Genomic DNA, 15,960 nt, shown 5'->3' with positions numbered 1-15,960 from the left:
ATTAATGTCATACTGGGGGCAGTGGTCTGTTCCTGTGTCTACTGCTTGCTTCTAAATAAATGGTTATCCAGTGCTGACCCAAGTGTTCTTTGTGTTTTGGTGAACTGACTTTTTCCTCTGTGCCATCCCTCATTTGGGCTGAGGACAGCTGTTTGTGTGACAGCACTATACATCATGTCAGAGAACTGACCCAGCTTCCAATAACCACAAAACTGAAAAAAAGAACCCCAGTCCTTTCCTGGTTATCATCTGCATTGCTTTCCTGTCTAGTTTGTTGAACAGCCATACAAATGCTTCCTTGATCCCAAATACTGAGGCAGCAATGTGGGAGAGGAAAGAAACTCTGTATGGAAAGAGGATTGAGTGCTGTTTATGCCACTACTTGTGCTGAAATGCTTGTCAAGGTAACCCTGCAAAAACCTTGCATTGATAATGTGGTTCTTTTCTCCTACATATACTAGTACATATTTTCAGTTGTATTCCTCCTCAGTGTAGCCCAACATTATAATAGTGCCTAGGAAAATTTTAAAAAGGAAACTGATCAGTAATGTAAATCATCATTAAAGAGCAAAAAATACAAGATTTTTCTCCGGTGTTTTGTATTTGTACTTGCATATTCATAACTGATCAATCATTCTCTCTGAATTTGCTTCTGTTTCCAAGAAGGAAGTAGCAATTCTAGGATTGATATTCTGACAACTCTAAAGGAAATTCACTGCAGATAAAGGTGAATAACTACAGAAGGTCACTCTTTTCCTACAGTATGATTTCTGGCAGTATGCTGAGCTGAAAAGTGTATGTGTATCTTCCTAAAGTTTTAGTTTTTTTTTTTTTTTTTTTTTTTTTGGCTGAAAAAAAAAGCAAAAATGTTAAGAAAAGCACAGAATATTTGATCTGTACACTGAGTGTAAAGTTATCAGAAATGCAGTGTTCAAAGTTTGTAATGAACCAGTTGGCATGCATCATATAGAGACCTGCTGTTCTGGTGTATCAAAAGATGCAAGTGAGTGTTTGTAATTACAGGATAGGTAAACAATAAAATATCAGTAATAATAATAAGATATTACTGCATCGTGAGACACATTTATGAAAATATGCTATTGTAGTTTTCTCTAAATTATGCTGAAAGCTTGGTAACACCTCTAAAAAAGCTAAAAGAATTGCTAGAATTAAAATGCCCCAAGGAAATTAATTTATCCGTCACAAAGGTCAGACCATTAGCAAGCTGCCTATTAATAGAATCTGCACAAGGAAAACATTTCTGTTAGAAGACCAGTCTTTAATCTAGGAAAAAAAAAAGAGCTGATAAGAAATAGGGGCTAAAGTTGTTCAAATTTAAAGTAGTAATAAGAATAAAAATTTTGACAAGAGAGATAGCAGTCATTGGAGCAATACCATGGAGGATATGGTTTTCAACCTTTTTTTTCCAAATAATTTAATTTCTGAAGTACTGTTCTTTTAGAGAGCCTACACAGCTTTTCATCAAATATTTTTCTGGTGACTGTGCTTGCTTTTTTTCTTTTCCTTTCCCAGGTCTCCAGGTCTCCACAAACAAACCTAAGCACAAGTTCTTGATAGCTGAAATTCACTAAGTGCAAATGAACCCTTTTCTGAAAAGTTTAGCTGAACAGATCAGATTTTGGGATGTAGAAATTATTGGGTAGGGTCCTGTGGTGTGGATACACTGAAGTATAATTGCATTTTACTAATAGTCCCTCCTTCTCCTCAAATGCATTACTATTTGGGGGGAAGGAGGGTCTCTTCACTGACAAGGTACTCCCTGCTGTCCCTGTGGCAAAACTTCTCACTGCTCCTTATTTCACATTACTTAGTCAGGAGGTTCTCTATTTGTTTTTGATACTTCCAGGTGTACTTCTACACCACTGCCCTCTCCCCCTTTTTTTTATTCTTTAAATTGAGTTTCCTATTGTGACAGATGTTGTTTCTGTGGAACAGAAGTTTTTCTGGCTAGAATGTCACTTCAAGATGAATATTTACTGTGTTTGGAAGAGATTAGCTCTGGGCTAGTATAGGTACAGTAATTTTGCCTATAAGTAGACTATTAAACCCAAAGGAAACTCCAAAGTTTTCTTTCTAAGGTGCATAATAAAGCAGAAATACAAATTTGGAAGTGAAGTGTAAATTAGATTTGAATGAGAAGCAGGGCAGGTGGTAGAATTTTGACTAACTCCATTGAAATTTGGGTAACATGGAAAGCAGATTTCATTTACAGCTGATGATTCAATAGGAACTCAGCTGCTGGCATCTGACCTTTTGTTTGGTACTATCCTCCTCATTTTGAGGGCCCAGACACCAACTAAAGTAACAGCTGGTACTTGGCCAGCATTCACAGGTTCTAGATTAGACTGTCCTTCCTTGTTGATCTTGTTTTAGTTAGAAACTACTGACCTAATTTGCTTTCCTTCCTTACTGATAAGATGCCTGTGCAGTCAGTACCTGTGCTCATCATGCTTACACTGAAAGGCAGGTGTACTTTATTGCCAAGATCACCTGTTGTCAGGTTCTGTGACTCAGCAGGTCCATGGGGTACCTTTGCTACTAGGGTAGAGCAAGGATGAGAATTTTAGAAGTAGATCAGCAAAAAAACCTTTCATATCCGTGATGGTCAAGTGTTTATGTGTCAGTTGCCAGAAGAATAAGAGTTAAATGTTGATGGAGTATGTAGTGCCATTACCACCTCAAAACCCAAAATATCAGCTTCTTCACAAATAGGAAGCAAATAAAAAGATCTTCTCAAGCTTTTCTTCATTTGTTTGTTGAAATTTATTTATGTAGGTGAAGCTGTGTGCTCTCATATATAGCCTTCCACTCAGGTTTTAGAACACTCTGTGTTCAGCATGTCTCACATGAATGCCTCACTGTAAAAAGATGAAATAACTGAGTGTAATTCCTATCTTTAATCTAGTTTGTCTTTGGTGCAATACATGTTTAAACTTCCATATGATATAAATTGATCTGATAAATGTAATTTTTCTGTAAGTGTGAAAGAATGTCTGGAATTCCATATGCAGTTAATACTCCAGACATGTGGAAATGAACAGTAATCTCATTTATTATATTGATTGTTTGCTACAGAAAGGCCCATGGGCCTTGCACAGGTTTGGTCTTGCAAGCATTTTCAAGATATCATGTAGCTTTGCAGGTATCTTTTTACACAGCCATTCTAAGATAGTGTTTCTTACTCTTGCAGTCCTTACCCATGAGCATTTAAAGAAATATAGCCAAAAATAATACAAATCCTTGAGCAGTGTACTACTCAGGAGAAGTTGTACAGCTTTCCTCTTTGTCCTTGCTAGTTAAATTTTCACTGAAAGATAATGCAGCTTTGGTACTATTCTATTAAAGCCGGATGTGCTTAGCTGAAAAAGAAGTATTTTATAAGTTTGTTTTGCTGGGCTGTAGGTGGAAAGCACAGCTGAGATCACACTTCTCAAAATATCAGTTGATTGCTGTGTGGTACCTGTTTGTCTCTTTCCTGATTGGGTAGAGCTGTTGCTGGGCTGATACCATTTTGACCAAAATTAGAAAGTCAATATAAACGAGTCAAACTAGATTGCCTGCTTTTTTCAGTTCTCTCTTCTGATTCATCAGTTGTTTGTTTCAAATTTTTACAGCCTTTGTGAGTTGGGTGTTGTGCAGCAAAGGTGAAAGCTCTTAGTGGTTAGTCATTAAGAATATTCATAAAAAAAATTGTCGTGATGACATTTAGATTGTAACAAAAATGTGATGCCTAGTTAAAAAAAAAAACTGGAAGTGTGTCCTACAGAGTGATATTATTAAATACATGAATGTGAAAACCATTTCCTCATGTAAGAGACTGCTGCTTCTTATGTTCAGGCATAGCACTCATCTTCCTGAGAGGATGTTATTGTGGCAGAGGCTTAGGACCTGAAACTTACAGATGAAGGCAGGTATCAAAGGAGGAGGTGCTGCTTTTTATTCAGTATTAGCTTGTATACTTTAACAAGTTAGACTGTGCCTGGTTAACTTATGTTACTGATTCCAGGGAGGGTTAGAATATGTGTAAATATGATATTTGAAGAAAACAGCATAAAAATTGTTTAGTAAAATTCTAGGTTAGTGCAAGTACAGCAGGTTAGCAGCTAAAGGCAGATGGTTCTCATGTACTTGAAGAAATGCTGTTACTTTACCTGCACCATTAAGCTAAAGCTACAGACTTTTTTTTATTTTAAATTAGTAGATTTTGATGCAAGTGACAGAGGGAAGTGTTTCAAGGAGTTTAAACTTGAGTCATTTTAGACTTTCAGCACTTTTTTTTCTTGTCACATACTGTTGACTAAGAAAAAGATGGGGATGTTATTGAATGTCATTCAGTTAGGATCCTCTAGTCTTGCCACTAAAAGGTTTTATCTCACTATGTACAGAGGCTAGGCTAGAAAGTGCTTTAGGAGAGCAACTTGGTTAAATCGTGAGATCTCAAAATACTTCACAAAAATAGAAAGTAGGTCTCATTCAGCAATGATAAAAGTGTAAGGGTAGGAAGAGCATTTAAAATCAGAAAAAAAACCCCAGCAGAGCACAATATGGGGTGCAACTACAAAGGGACATAAAAAATAACAAAACTTTTTATAGTAAAGTGAGAAGACAACAAGGAAATAATTTCTCTGGTGTTCAGAAGAAGCTGAGCATTACTGTCAGGTGCTGTGAATAGTGAAGTGTGAAATGCCTTTTTTTTCCTGCTTCTTTTTCTGAAAGGGTTATGTATGACCAAATTAATAATCTCTACTTTAGTCTGGATTCTTTTGTCACTAATAAACAAGCTGAAGCATATTAAATGTCATCAAACCAGCTGATGCAATTTACCTTTTGGTGTTTACAAAAGGACAGAAAGGGGATCCCAGTCTCTGGGATTCTTGAAAAGTTATGAAGAATTGCAAGGTTGTAGGGTGCCTGTTTTTAAAAGGAGAAAGAGAAGGAACTGAAGAATGACAGACCACTGAATTTAAATTATATTTCTGGTAGAAATCAGGAACAAATAATTAAGCTATCTGTTAGCAATTAGAATGAACAACAAAATGAATAAAACCTGATTTGGATTTAACAGTAACAAATCAAGGGGAAGGAGTTTAACCTCTAAAATGGTTACCAGGCCTAGAAAAGGAAAGGTTGTGGTCTCTTCCTGTCACAGCTGAAACTTTCTTACTTGAAAGATTAGTAAATTCTGGCCCATATGATTATTCTAGTTATATAAAGTGTGGTTTTAAGATGTTTTAAGATTACTGTGGGCTTCGTAAAAATAGATGACCTCTACCAAGTATATTACATTACTCATTACCCCAGTGGTATGTCAGTTCTGTCAGATGTTTTTGATTTCTTCTGTAATTCAGGTTATGAAAATTGGTAGCATAAAAAATTATTTCTAGCTGCTGTGCTTGGCATTCCTTCAGTTGTTCTGGATCTGTGTTGTGCTGTTATCTGAATTAGGAAGCAAATTAAGTGTTATCATCTTTTTAAGCAGCTGCCACCTTCTGATGTTTTCCATGTAACATGATTTGTTTATTTATTTTGTTACAGGATTTGGTTGTCCGTATCATCTTCATTCTTGGTAATTTAACAGCAAGGAATGACCAATCCCGGGAGCAGTTTTTTAAAGAAAAAGAAAGTATTAACACCTTGACATCATTATTCCAAACCTACTATGAACTTGATTTGAATGCACTGACATGGCACCATGACAGAAAAGGAAAAAACCAACCAAAGTATCCTTCAGAAGCAGAAGATGTTCTGATAAAACTGATGAGAGTGCTGGCCAATCTCTCCGTTCACCCTAAAGTAGGTGCAGCTCTGGCAGCTGCCCATCCTGTTGTAGGATTACTTGTTACAGTACTAGGTAATAACATTTATGTTGTGTTTGTTATCTTTGTTCAGCCTGTAAGGAGAGTTTAAGTTTTTCCATTGCAAAAAAAAACCTCAAAGTCAATTGGCTTACGTTCACACACTGTTTTACGTAGGAGGCCTGCTTGAGAAGGACTGCTGCTTTGGTACTGACTTTTCAGTATCTGGGGAAATATGTTGTAGAAGTCTTTAATTCAGTGATCAGATTTGCAGATGGGATCATTAAAGACAAGCAAACAAATTTTATTTTTAACATGTATCACTGAGAGTTAATATATAAGGAAAGTTTGTTCTTATCAGGTGCTATATAGATGTGTTTGGTGGTGGTTTGTTTTTTTTTAAGGCTTGCATTTTTTGTGACTGTTTTGGATTAAGTAAGTTTCTGTTCTCTGCACCCATAACTTTCAGCCTCTTCAAAGAATTTTCTCTTATTTTTTTCCTTCTTTTTCAGTCTTCCAATCTTTTATCACTTTCACATGGAAGAGTGTCTCCCTCGAAATGGAAGATGAATTAAATGCAGTTCCTTTACCACTTACTGATCCCCTTGTAAATCTAATTACAGACTAGGGCTGGTCTGTTTGGCCCATAACAGAGTTTAACTGTGACAAGATACATGTTAAACAGCTCAGTATATTTTACTGTGTAATGAGAACATTAATATTATGTTAAGGTGATCAACCTGACTGTACACTGTCTTACCAGTCATGAGGGATGAGACAAGTCAGACTCACAACTTGGTTCTGTCTCATAGGTTGAAACTGTCTTAATGATTTTGTAAGTGCTTTTGACCTTCAGAGCTTCTGTCTGCTACAGTCTCCTCCTCTTGAGCACTCTATCAGTCAGTTTACTACAAAATATTCTGTCTCTCTATGAACTTACCCCTCGTTTATTTCTTTCACTTTTGGCTTCTGAGGCCAGAGACCTTGGACAAATAAGTCTTTCAGACTTTTATACGTGTTAACATTCTGTCAGGAAGTCTGAGAGAAAAATCTTTCAGATATTGTTGAAGTGGTTTTTAACCATTTTTTCTCCATGTCAATCACACAGCCCTATTTCTGCACGTGGAATCTCCTCAGTGCCATCTTAAAACAGCAAAGAGGATTTGTAAAATGTCTTAACTAACTAAATTTTAAACTATGTTGCCCGAGTCACAATGATTTCTCTAAATGAATAATGGGAAAGAATGGTTCTTATTGCAATTTTTGATCAGGTGTTTCTGTAGCTTCTGCCATGTTAGTGAACAACAGAAGGTTTGACTGTAGTAGCAGCCATATAAACTGTTGCTCACTTTGCTTCTGGGATCTAATGCACTGCAAAATTAGACATGTGTGTGTGTTTATCTACACATGCTATAACATATGTAGATAACATACATATGTTTTGGGGTTTTTTTACTCTCAGAATACAAATCAGTTGATGCCTGTGAAGAGTTGGTCATCAATGCTGCAACAACAATCAACAATTTGTCCTACTACCAAGTGGAGAATTCTGCAGTTCAAGAGAAGCAGCTACACATTGCTGAAAGTAAGGACTTTTAAACTAGTACTTTTTGTACAACTTTTAGAAAGCAGAAATATTTTGACACAACAGAAAGACACATAACATTTTGTGGTATTATATTGCAGGAGTATAAAGTTCATAGTGCTAAATTCTTTCAATAATGATTTCCCCCTTTTTTTTTTAAACAGTATGACATATATAAAAATAGTTGGATTGTTCACAAAATCCCTTCTTTTCCTCCACAGAGGAATTTGCAATATTGTTTTCTGTTCAGCATTTTTTTTACCAGATTTGTTCAAAATCCATATACCTGAGCCAAAATAATCATGTTGCTTTTTCCTTCTAATCACAGTTTGGCAAGAGGGTTTTTTTCTACTTATTACTTTCTATACCTGTAAAATCAGATTTCTGTCTGTTTCTGGCTTGTAAATCCATTGGCAATATTGTATTGAGTGATTGTCTCCCCTCTGACATGGTGGACAGCAATCAGTTATGTGTAGGAATTGCACTGATTTCTGGGACTATTGTGTTAATGTTGTGCAAAAGATAGAGAGGTTGTGTCTTGCACATCTCTCTGTCTCAATAGACCAAACACTGGGGAGAGGCAGAACCTGAAGTTCACACGACAGGTAGAATGAGGAAAAGGAAAAAATATCCTGGCTGTCAGCCCAGTGCCTGGGCTGGTAGACATCATATTCTCTGTAGGTAACATCTCTGCTGTTCTGTCATGACTCATTTTATCACCTATAAGCCAGCTGCCTCTTGTTGCTGGTTGAAAACAAATTACTTCTATCCTGTTTGTTGGCATGTGGAGCCAGTCCCTTCACCTTCCTCAACTGAGGAAAGAGGAAACCTTTTGATGCAAGACCAGCAGGCTTTCTGCTCCTGCAGGCATGTTGAGAATACTTGCTGTTAGATATGAGTGGTGGACAAAATCCCTTCAGATGTCTTTTTAAGACAAGTTCAAGGTGTGTTCAGTATTAGTATTGCAACATCCAGAGGCAGAAGTAATGAGGACAAAGCCAACCTCCCTTGTATATTTTTTAATCTCTTCTGTCATATGAAGGGCTAAGGGTTGACTTATGTGAGTCCTCTGTGTGATGGACTAATTTTAGTGTTTTGCTTTGTACTCACAGAAGGCTGATAAATGTAACTTCTGTAACATCACTCCTCTGCCATGCACCGAAATCTTCCATGACTGTAGCTCTTCCTAGGAAGTGCTGAAGGTCTCATTCCTACTGCTGAAGCACACACTGATCATATGTAAAACTGCCAAGCAGAAAAGCAGCAAGGAAGTGAATGCATCAGATTGGGACAATATTAAGTAGCTGTTGAGAGAAAATGTGTTTGCTTTATAGCAGCACTGAGAGAAAACAGAGCTAATGTCAGAAAATAATTTGAGCTTTAGGAGACATCCCACCATAAGACCATCTGTTCATCAATTCTCTTATATATTACAACATTTTTAAAATTATTTCTTCCTAGATTTTCAAATGAGCCCACTCAAAATTGCATAGCAAAACTGGCTCCCCTTATTACAACTGTGCTTAGACTGTCTCCATAACTCCTCGTTTGTTCGTGTTTAGTCCCATATTGGAGTGGTTTGTTTTATCTTCGAAGCCAAACAGAACAATTTTGTTCTTGTTTTACCATCAGCTCACCCCCTTTGCTGCCACCAGACAGACAGACAACTGCTCCCATTTATTACATTTATTGCTGTTGCTGTTTGCATTCTGATATTCATTGATAAAAAAGAGCCGTGTATTTGTGATTTACAATTTTTATTTAATTTCTCTGCAAACCAACAGTGCTCTTAAAGCTGTTAATGAGTGACAATATGGATGTAGTTGTGGAGGCTGTCAGAGTCTTTGGCAATCTTTCCCAGTATCATGAGATCCGTGACTTCATCATGCAGAAAAAAAGTGAGTTACTTTTATGTTTGTAGGAGTTCTATTTTTAAATGTCCACGGTTCTAAAAAGAAAAGGTTGTTAATAAGATGTCTCTCTTAAAGGGTAGAATCAATCTTCCCTGATGTTTTGCAAATTAGGCAAGCATTAGAATCCAATAATAGTCTTTATAAATACCATTTTATTTCAGTTTCATTAAAATGGAAATATTGGAGTAGGAAAAATATGCCATGGTACTTTCACATAGGTAAATATTACAAAAACTCTGTTTTTCCTGAAGTTTCAAATTTGAAATTTCCCTTTACTCAAATAGCTTTTCAGATCCTGCAGGTTAGTAGTGATATGATACAAAATTAAAATCCAATTAAAATCTCATTTAGGTTCATAATCTCAGATTTTTTTTCCCATATTTGACAGCTTGTTAGCATTTCATAACATGTGGCTAGGATTTGACTGCCTCAGCAAAGACCTCCTATTTGCCTCAGGGTGAAGTAGGATACAAGTCTTCTCAAGTCCTTTTGCTTTGGGTATCTAAAGAGCTTTGGGGAAAATGGCAACACCTTGCTATCCACAGAAGGTGTGTCATCAGCTTAGACACCAGTTCATTGTAATTTTTTTTTTCTGCCTCTTGGTGCTGAAAGTGAGGTGATCATGTCCCAGTATGCAGCTTTTTATTCCAGGGGTGGCACATCACCATATATAAAGGGAGAAGTGACCCTTATTAGCTGGTTTCTGGTGAACAATCTCAGTTAAAGGACTAAATTTTCCAGCTGAGAGAGACTGTGGTGTTGGTGTGCCAAGCTCAGGAATTGCTGAGAGACTTCCTCTCAGAGAGGCCAGCCCAGCTCCCTGGCTGGGGCTGGCTGCACAGCTCTGCAGTCAGTGCCAGCAGGTGCTGTGGGATGCTGCTCCCACGGGAGCCCTGGGCTGGACTTGGTGCAGTCTGGGACAACTCTGCACTCCCAGGGGGAAGAGCTTCCCCTTCTGAGTGCCAGATGCCAAATCCTTGCAGTTTCTGCTGACTCTGGGATGGAAGAAGAGGTGATACTTTCAAGAAATAAGCTTCAATTCAGTTTGATCAATTTAGCCTCTTCCGATGGGCTAAATTGATCAAACTAAATTGATACACATTTCTTTGGTGTATTTTTATTACTAGAATTTCTGGTTTGTTGTTTTGAAGGAACTGGTGTTCAGCATGATGATGCTCTGTCATGTGCCTTCTCCACAAATGTCACAGTAATGCACTACAAGGGTGAATTGTTGGATAGGGTCTCCTGCATTTGACTGCTTTCTAATAAGTGTGTTGTAATGCCATTTGTATGGTAAATCCATCTTCCTTGTAATAAATATTGTTTCCTTTTTTACAATCCAGTATACAAGTTCGTGATTGCTCTGCTGGATTCCAAGAACCGAGAGGTCTGTTTTCCTGCCTGTGGAGTTCTGCTCAATCTCACAGTAGATGAGAACAAACGAGCTTTTCTCATGGAAGAAGGAGGAATTGGAAAGTAAGTTCCTGATTGTGCTTGAGAAAAGGTAATTTTGAGTAGTTTGGCCAAAAAGTTTCAATTGGATTGTTTTTTGTTGCAATCAATAGCTTGTAATAAAGATGCCAGCATAGCAGATACTTGGTATCTAAAGTTCTTTGAGAACAAGCCTTTCATAAGAGCCAAAGCCTGCAGAAAAATCTCCCAAAGACCCTCTGTGATGTACACAGCAGAGACAGAGAAGAAAGCAACTCAGGCCTGGCTTTGCAGCAGCTGCTTGTGCTTGGCTCAACTGGATCCTAGGTGGGCTGCAGTGAACAGCACAGTCAGTGTGTGTCTGGGGCACGGTGAAGGTACTTCAGGGAATTATAAACCACATGGTCCCTTGCAATTTTTGTAACCACTTGGTTCTGTAGGGAAAGTTACCTGATGTAGTTCCCTGCTTGGCAGGGGCACCTCCTGAGTCTCCTCTCTCTGGGACTTCAAGTTAAGGGCACTGTAACATTGTAAGGGATATTAGACCTTGAAAAAGCACCGTGGATGCAACGCTTGTGGCTTTGATGTTCAGATAATAGCGGATCCAGCTTAATTGGAGCGACATGAAAGATCATGTTCCTGTGCTTGTAAAGCAGCTGGTGCAGCCCACAGTTGTGAAACAATATGCCTCACTTTGAAATGCTTTCCTGTTCATACATCATATAATTACTTTTTTATACACTGTAAACAATGCATAGTCTTCTCGTCCTTCCTTCCCATGTTCTAGTTAACTTACAATATAAAGCTGGAAAAGAAGAATAAAAATAAGTTGCTGGGACATTTAATAATAAATGTAAGAAAATTCTATTGTATAGAATATTCTGTAGCCAATAGAACCATATAAATTCAGAATTTTCTATACTGTGTCTGAAAACTTGTGAGGGAAGGAACAAAAACCAGTAACAGCATGGAATGAATCTAGAGAATTTGGAAGTGATTGTTAAGGAGATCATCCTGACAGTGCCAAACTAGCTCTATGGATTTTTGGAACTGAGGTTATTGTACCAATATATAGTGGCCCAAAGAAAATAGGGAATTAGTCTTTTCAGAGAGTTACATTTAAAAAAATTAGGGCAAGTTCTTTTGGCTTTTCATTAGTTGCCTCCTATTGTTCCACAATGACTGCCTTCAGAGAGGAGGAAAAAAAGCAAACCTCTGTTTGTGTGGTCTTCAGTGACTGATATTTCCAGCCATACCTGAACACAGTAGTTATCCTTTACCATTCAAGAGATTATAAATCTCTCTGTGAAGTGGAGAAGTGAGGGAAGGAGGGGTTCCTAAGGTTGAAGGAGAGAACAGCAGTGAAGGATTACTGTTGGAGAGGTCACCAGGGACACCTTAGTAAAGCAGGCATTTCTGAGAGGGGTCCCTTGGGAGTTCAGGCTGAGGAAATGAAAGAACGTGTGGGATCGGCAAAACTGTGAGACTTCACTGAATGTGAAAGGTAATTCTTTGATCATGGATGTAGCAGATTCCTTTGGATTTGTTTTTTTGGTGAGATGATCTGATGTGTAGTGAGATGGATATTCTGACTGAAGCTTTTTCTGCATTCCCACCACCTTTTCCAGATGAATCATTGGTGCCTGATAAAGTTTGGCTTGGTTTGCAATCTCTGCTTTAGTGGTAGTCACAGATTTGGGACAGTCACATACTGTAATGAAATTTGATGGAATTTTAGTGTTTTTGAAATGGTTACATTTGCAAAGTATATGAGTGAAATTGGTCAGTTGGGTTAGAAAGTTACTGCGGATGGGCAGCTGCAGGCAGGCACACACAAAAGGCATGTCCACGTCCTTGGGGAACTACACTTAGTGAAAAGGGGGAAGAAAGTAGCATCTGAAGTTTATTAATGTAGAATTTTCTTGCAAGCTTCCACGGAGTTTGCTTACATTTCTAGACTGCCAGATTTTGAAGAGCTCAGGATTAAATTCCATGGAACAAACCACTGGTTTTGTTTGGCACCAACAGGTTGATTGACTGCTTACAAGACTTTGGGCCAGCAGACTGGCAGCTCTCGTGTTTGATCTGCAAAACCCTGTGGAACTACAGCGAGAACATGGCGAGTGCGGCCTCCTGCTTCGGAGGGAACACCAACGCGCTGCTGATGCTGCTCACGGCACTTCTGGGTGAGACTCCGAGTCTTGGGCTCTTTTCCTCAATAAAAGACACGGAAGGAGCAAAATCAAGGCAGGATTAGGGTGGGAAGTCTGTCCTGCAGCTTTCAGTGGCTGGCCAGTGTGGGCTGTGCAGCAGCACAGGGGTCCCTGTGCAGCACACACTGTGCCCCCTGGGGATTGTGGCATTTCTGGGTGCAGCGGGCTGACTTTGCTGCCTGGCCACCTTTCTTGTCCCTCCATGGTCTCCTTGTGGGCAAGGACAACAGCCTGACAATATCTCATCTGCTCCCTAAAGCCAGGAAGGGTGTGCTTATTGCTTCACAAGGCTGAAGGATTAATGTAAGGACCTTGATTTGCTTACCCAGTGGAATCTTTTCATCCGGGCATTTACTTTTGCTTCAAATTTTACATAGTTCATGGCTATGTAATAGTCCTGTAGTCAGTATATGTAATTTTCCTCCTTTAGTTTTTGAGCACTGCTTTGCTTATGATTTTATTTTGGGTAGGTCACTTGCAATTATCTTTCAAAAAATCTTTAAAATATAAATCAAATTGAAGGAAACTAACTATGTTTGATATGGTTTTAATTGGAAATTGATTAAAGATGTATACTTACTGTCAGACCCAGACAGAAGGTGAGATCTCAGAGTCTTTTGTTGTAGACAATCAGAAAAGTGGGTGGGTTTGTGAGGATTTTGTTCCAGTTACGGCAGAATTACTGATATTCGCTGCTGTAATAGTTCCTTGCATTGCATTCCTTGCTATGATGGACTTTATCTTAAAGTGTGCAGTAATTCCATCTATTTATCAGAAAATAGCAGTATTTCAAGGTTATTGCTGCACTTTTTAACATTCTGCAAGAGATCTGCAAACTCTACAGCCACAATCATGCTTGAATTTTCTGGCACATAACGAGGTATACATCTTTGTTTTAGAAAGTGCATGCATACGTTTTCCTCTGCGTTTAACACTGCTAATTGAAGCAATTGATTTGACTGCAGAGTCCAGGCTGGATAGCAATTGTAACTCTCATTGAATTGTAGAACTTTCATCAACTGGAAGTCTGTGTACAATTGCAATTGCAGTTACAGTTGTGATTGCAATGCAGCTGTAATGGTAATTAATTAGGAACAGGTTAGAATTAAATCAGAAGGCCAGTCATTCTTCACACTGTAGTAAGAAGAGGAGCTGTCAAAAAATCACATTGTATTCATTGGATCTGGTTCCTCTGTGTACAGAGAGCCAGCAAATCTTAGTAATAGCAGCTGGTTGATATTGTCCTACATCTTCCTCCTCCCATTGTGTCCAGTAACAGCCTTGAACCGTCATTGCTCTGATTCTATCATTCAGGAAGCAGGAGGCAACTGCTGACAGCCAGTGAACTGTACTTGAGCGTCAGCACACCCTCAGGAAGCGGAAAAAGTGGAGCATGGCACAGCAGACACCTCACTTCACCTGCTGTGCTTGGCCTCCTCCCCTTTATTTTTCCCTCCCCCACCTGGCACAGGATGACAAAAGATACAAGGAAGCAAAAGGGAATGGAAGCGGCCTGGAAAGATGTTGTGCCCAAGAGAAAGGCTGAACAAAGGGCACTCTTTGTTTTTCTTTTTCCTTGCCTGATCCCAGCAGCCTGGGATGCAGTAGCCCTGCTTTCCAATGGCACTTGTCATTCACCTTCTTTCAGCTGCTCTTGACTTTGATGTCACTCTGCTGGCTCAGAGCTTCTGGAGGCTGCTGTTCCCAGGCCCCTGGCAGCAGCTTTACCTTGGCCCAGGCCGTCACGGGCAGCGGTGGAGATGAGCTTCTGTCTTGGGAACTTTTTCTGTTTGGTCATTCACCAAAAAGAAAGTTTCTCCCTCTCTCTCCAGACTTTTTCTTGTGCTGACTTTTACCTCCACTATCAATTCCAGGAGGTTATTTTGGAATCTCAGTCCATGTGAACTCTTACATGACACGACTGAGCTTCCAGGGCTGCCAGCCCCTGTCTTGCCAGTGTTTCAAGGATGGGCAGCCCTTGCAGACAGCAGGAGTCTGCACTCCAGTCTCCCGTTTCCCCCACAGTATGCAGGCCCACTGTGTTTGTCTTGTTCCTGGGCTTGCAGCCAGCACATATGCTCTTTGGCCAGGACCCAATATTGCTGGTTTTTGAGGAGAGTCGTGGGAAAATTAAATTATCTGAGGATGCACAGCTTGCATGCGGAACACTGATCCTCGCTGATCCACAGTGTTACTCACGTTCTGCTTTGGGAAATTTACTGTTTCAGTTCAACACTTCAGCTTTGAACTGCTTCTGACCCTTGTTCTTGTAGGCTGGAATTCTCAACCTCAGTGATTCCATAAATATTCAGTTGACTTCTGGGGAGCACAGCTGTCTAATAAAAGGGAGAAATGCCTCTCACTCTGTGTTTGAACAGAGTTAATTTGGGTAGAAAAAAGCAGGAGTAGGCAAAACAATTCTCCTTGAAAACAAATCCCATAATCCCTTATTTTCCACTTCAGGGTCTCTGGCTTCTCTGTTGCTGAGATTGGTTTTAGGTATGTTGGGTCACTGTGCCATTGACAGGACAAGAGCTAATGGGCACAGGTTGCAGTAAGACAAAATTCCAATTAAGCATTAGGAAAAGAGATTTCCATTGTGGTGGGAGTTAAGCACTGGAACAGGCTGCTGCCCTAGAAAGTATTCAGTACTCAACAGTAGACTAGAGCAAACTGATACATGGTGACTCTGCTCCAGAGGTTTTTTCCAACCTAAATTACCCTATGACATCATCAAATATAAATTTGATGTCAGAGGCTGGATTTTATCTCTGATTACAAGCTTTTTTCCTGCAGAGATATGACATCCTTCTTGAAAGAATGGGTGTTCTTTTCCCCTTACTTTTATTACTGAAAGACTCTAAATGTCATCTCCTTTTGTAGAACCCCTTTTGGAATCTTTCTCACCATCAGCCTCTGTTTAACTTTGGTAGTTGCAGTGTAGTGACACAGGAGCCACTTGTTTGCAGTTGCTGGTAACTTTGTGTGAGCTGGAAATGACA

General features: G+C 39.2%; 1 protein-coding gene across 4 annotated transcripts in view; it reads left to right on the top strand.

Moving 5' to 3' along the window:
* Positions 1 to 15,960, top strand: part of ARMC2 (armadillo repeat containing 2) — an 81,111-nt gene that overhangs the window by 44,176 nt on the left and 20,975 nt on the right. For all 4 annotated transcript variants that reach the window (XM_018917652.3, XM_018917649.3, XM_050973132.1 and 1 more), the window contains 5 exons: positions 5,557 to 5,872; positions 7,279 to 7,401; positions 9,186 to 9,299; positions 10,658 to 10,790; positions 12,774 to 12,931. In XM_018917652.3, coding sequence (XP_018773197.3) covers positions 5,557 to 5,872; positions 7,279 to 7,401; positions 9,186 to 9,299; positions 10,658 to 10,790; positions 12,774 to 12,931 — 844 coding nt within the window. The remainder of the gene's footprint in view (positions 1 to 5,556; positions 5,873 to 7,278; positions 7,402 to 9,185; positions 9,300 to 10,657; positions 10,791 to 12,773; positions 12,932 to 15,960) is intronic.

Source organism: Serinus canaria, chromosome 3 (assembly GCF_022539315.1).
Source record: "Serinus canaria isolate serCan28SL12 chromosome 3, serCan2020, whole genome shotgun sequence".
Classification (NCBI taxonomy): domain Eukaryota; kingdom Metazoa; phylum Chordata; class Aves; order Passeriformes; family Fringillidae; genus Serinus; species Serinus canaria.
This window is presented reverse-complemented; position numbering and strand designations above follow the sequence as displayed.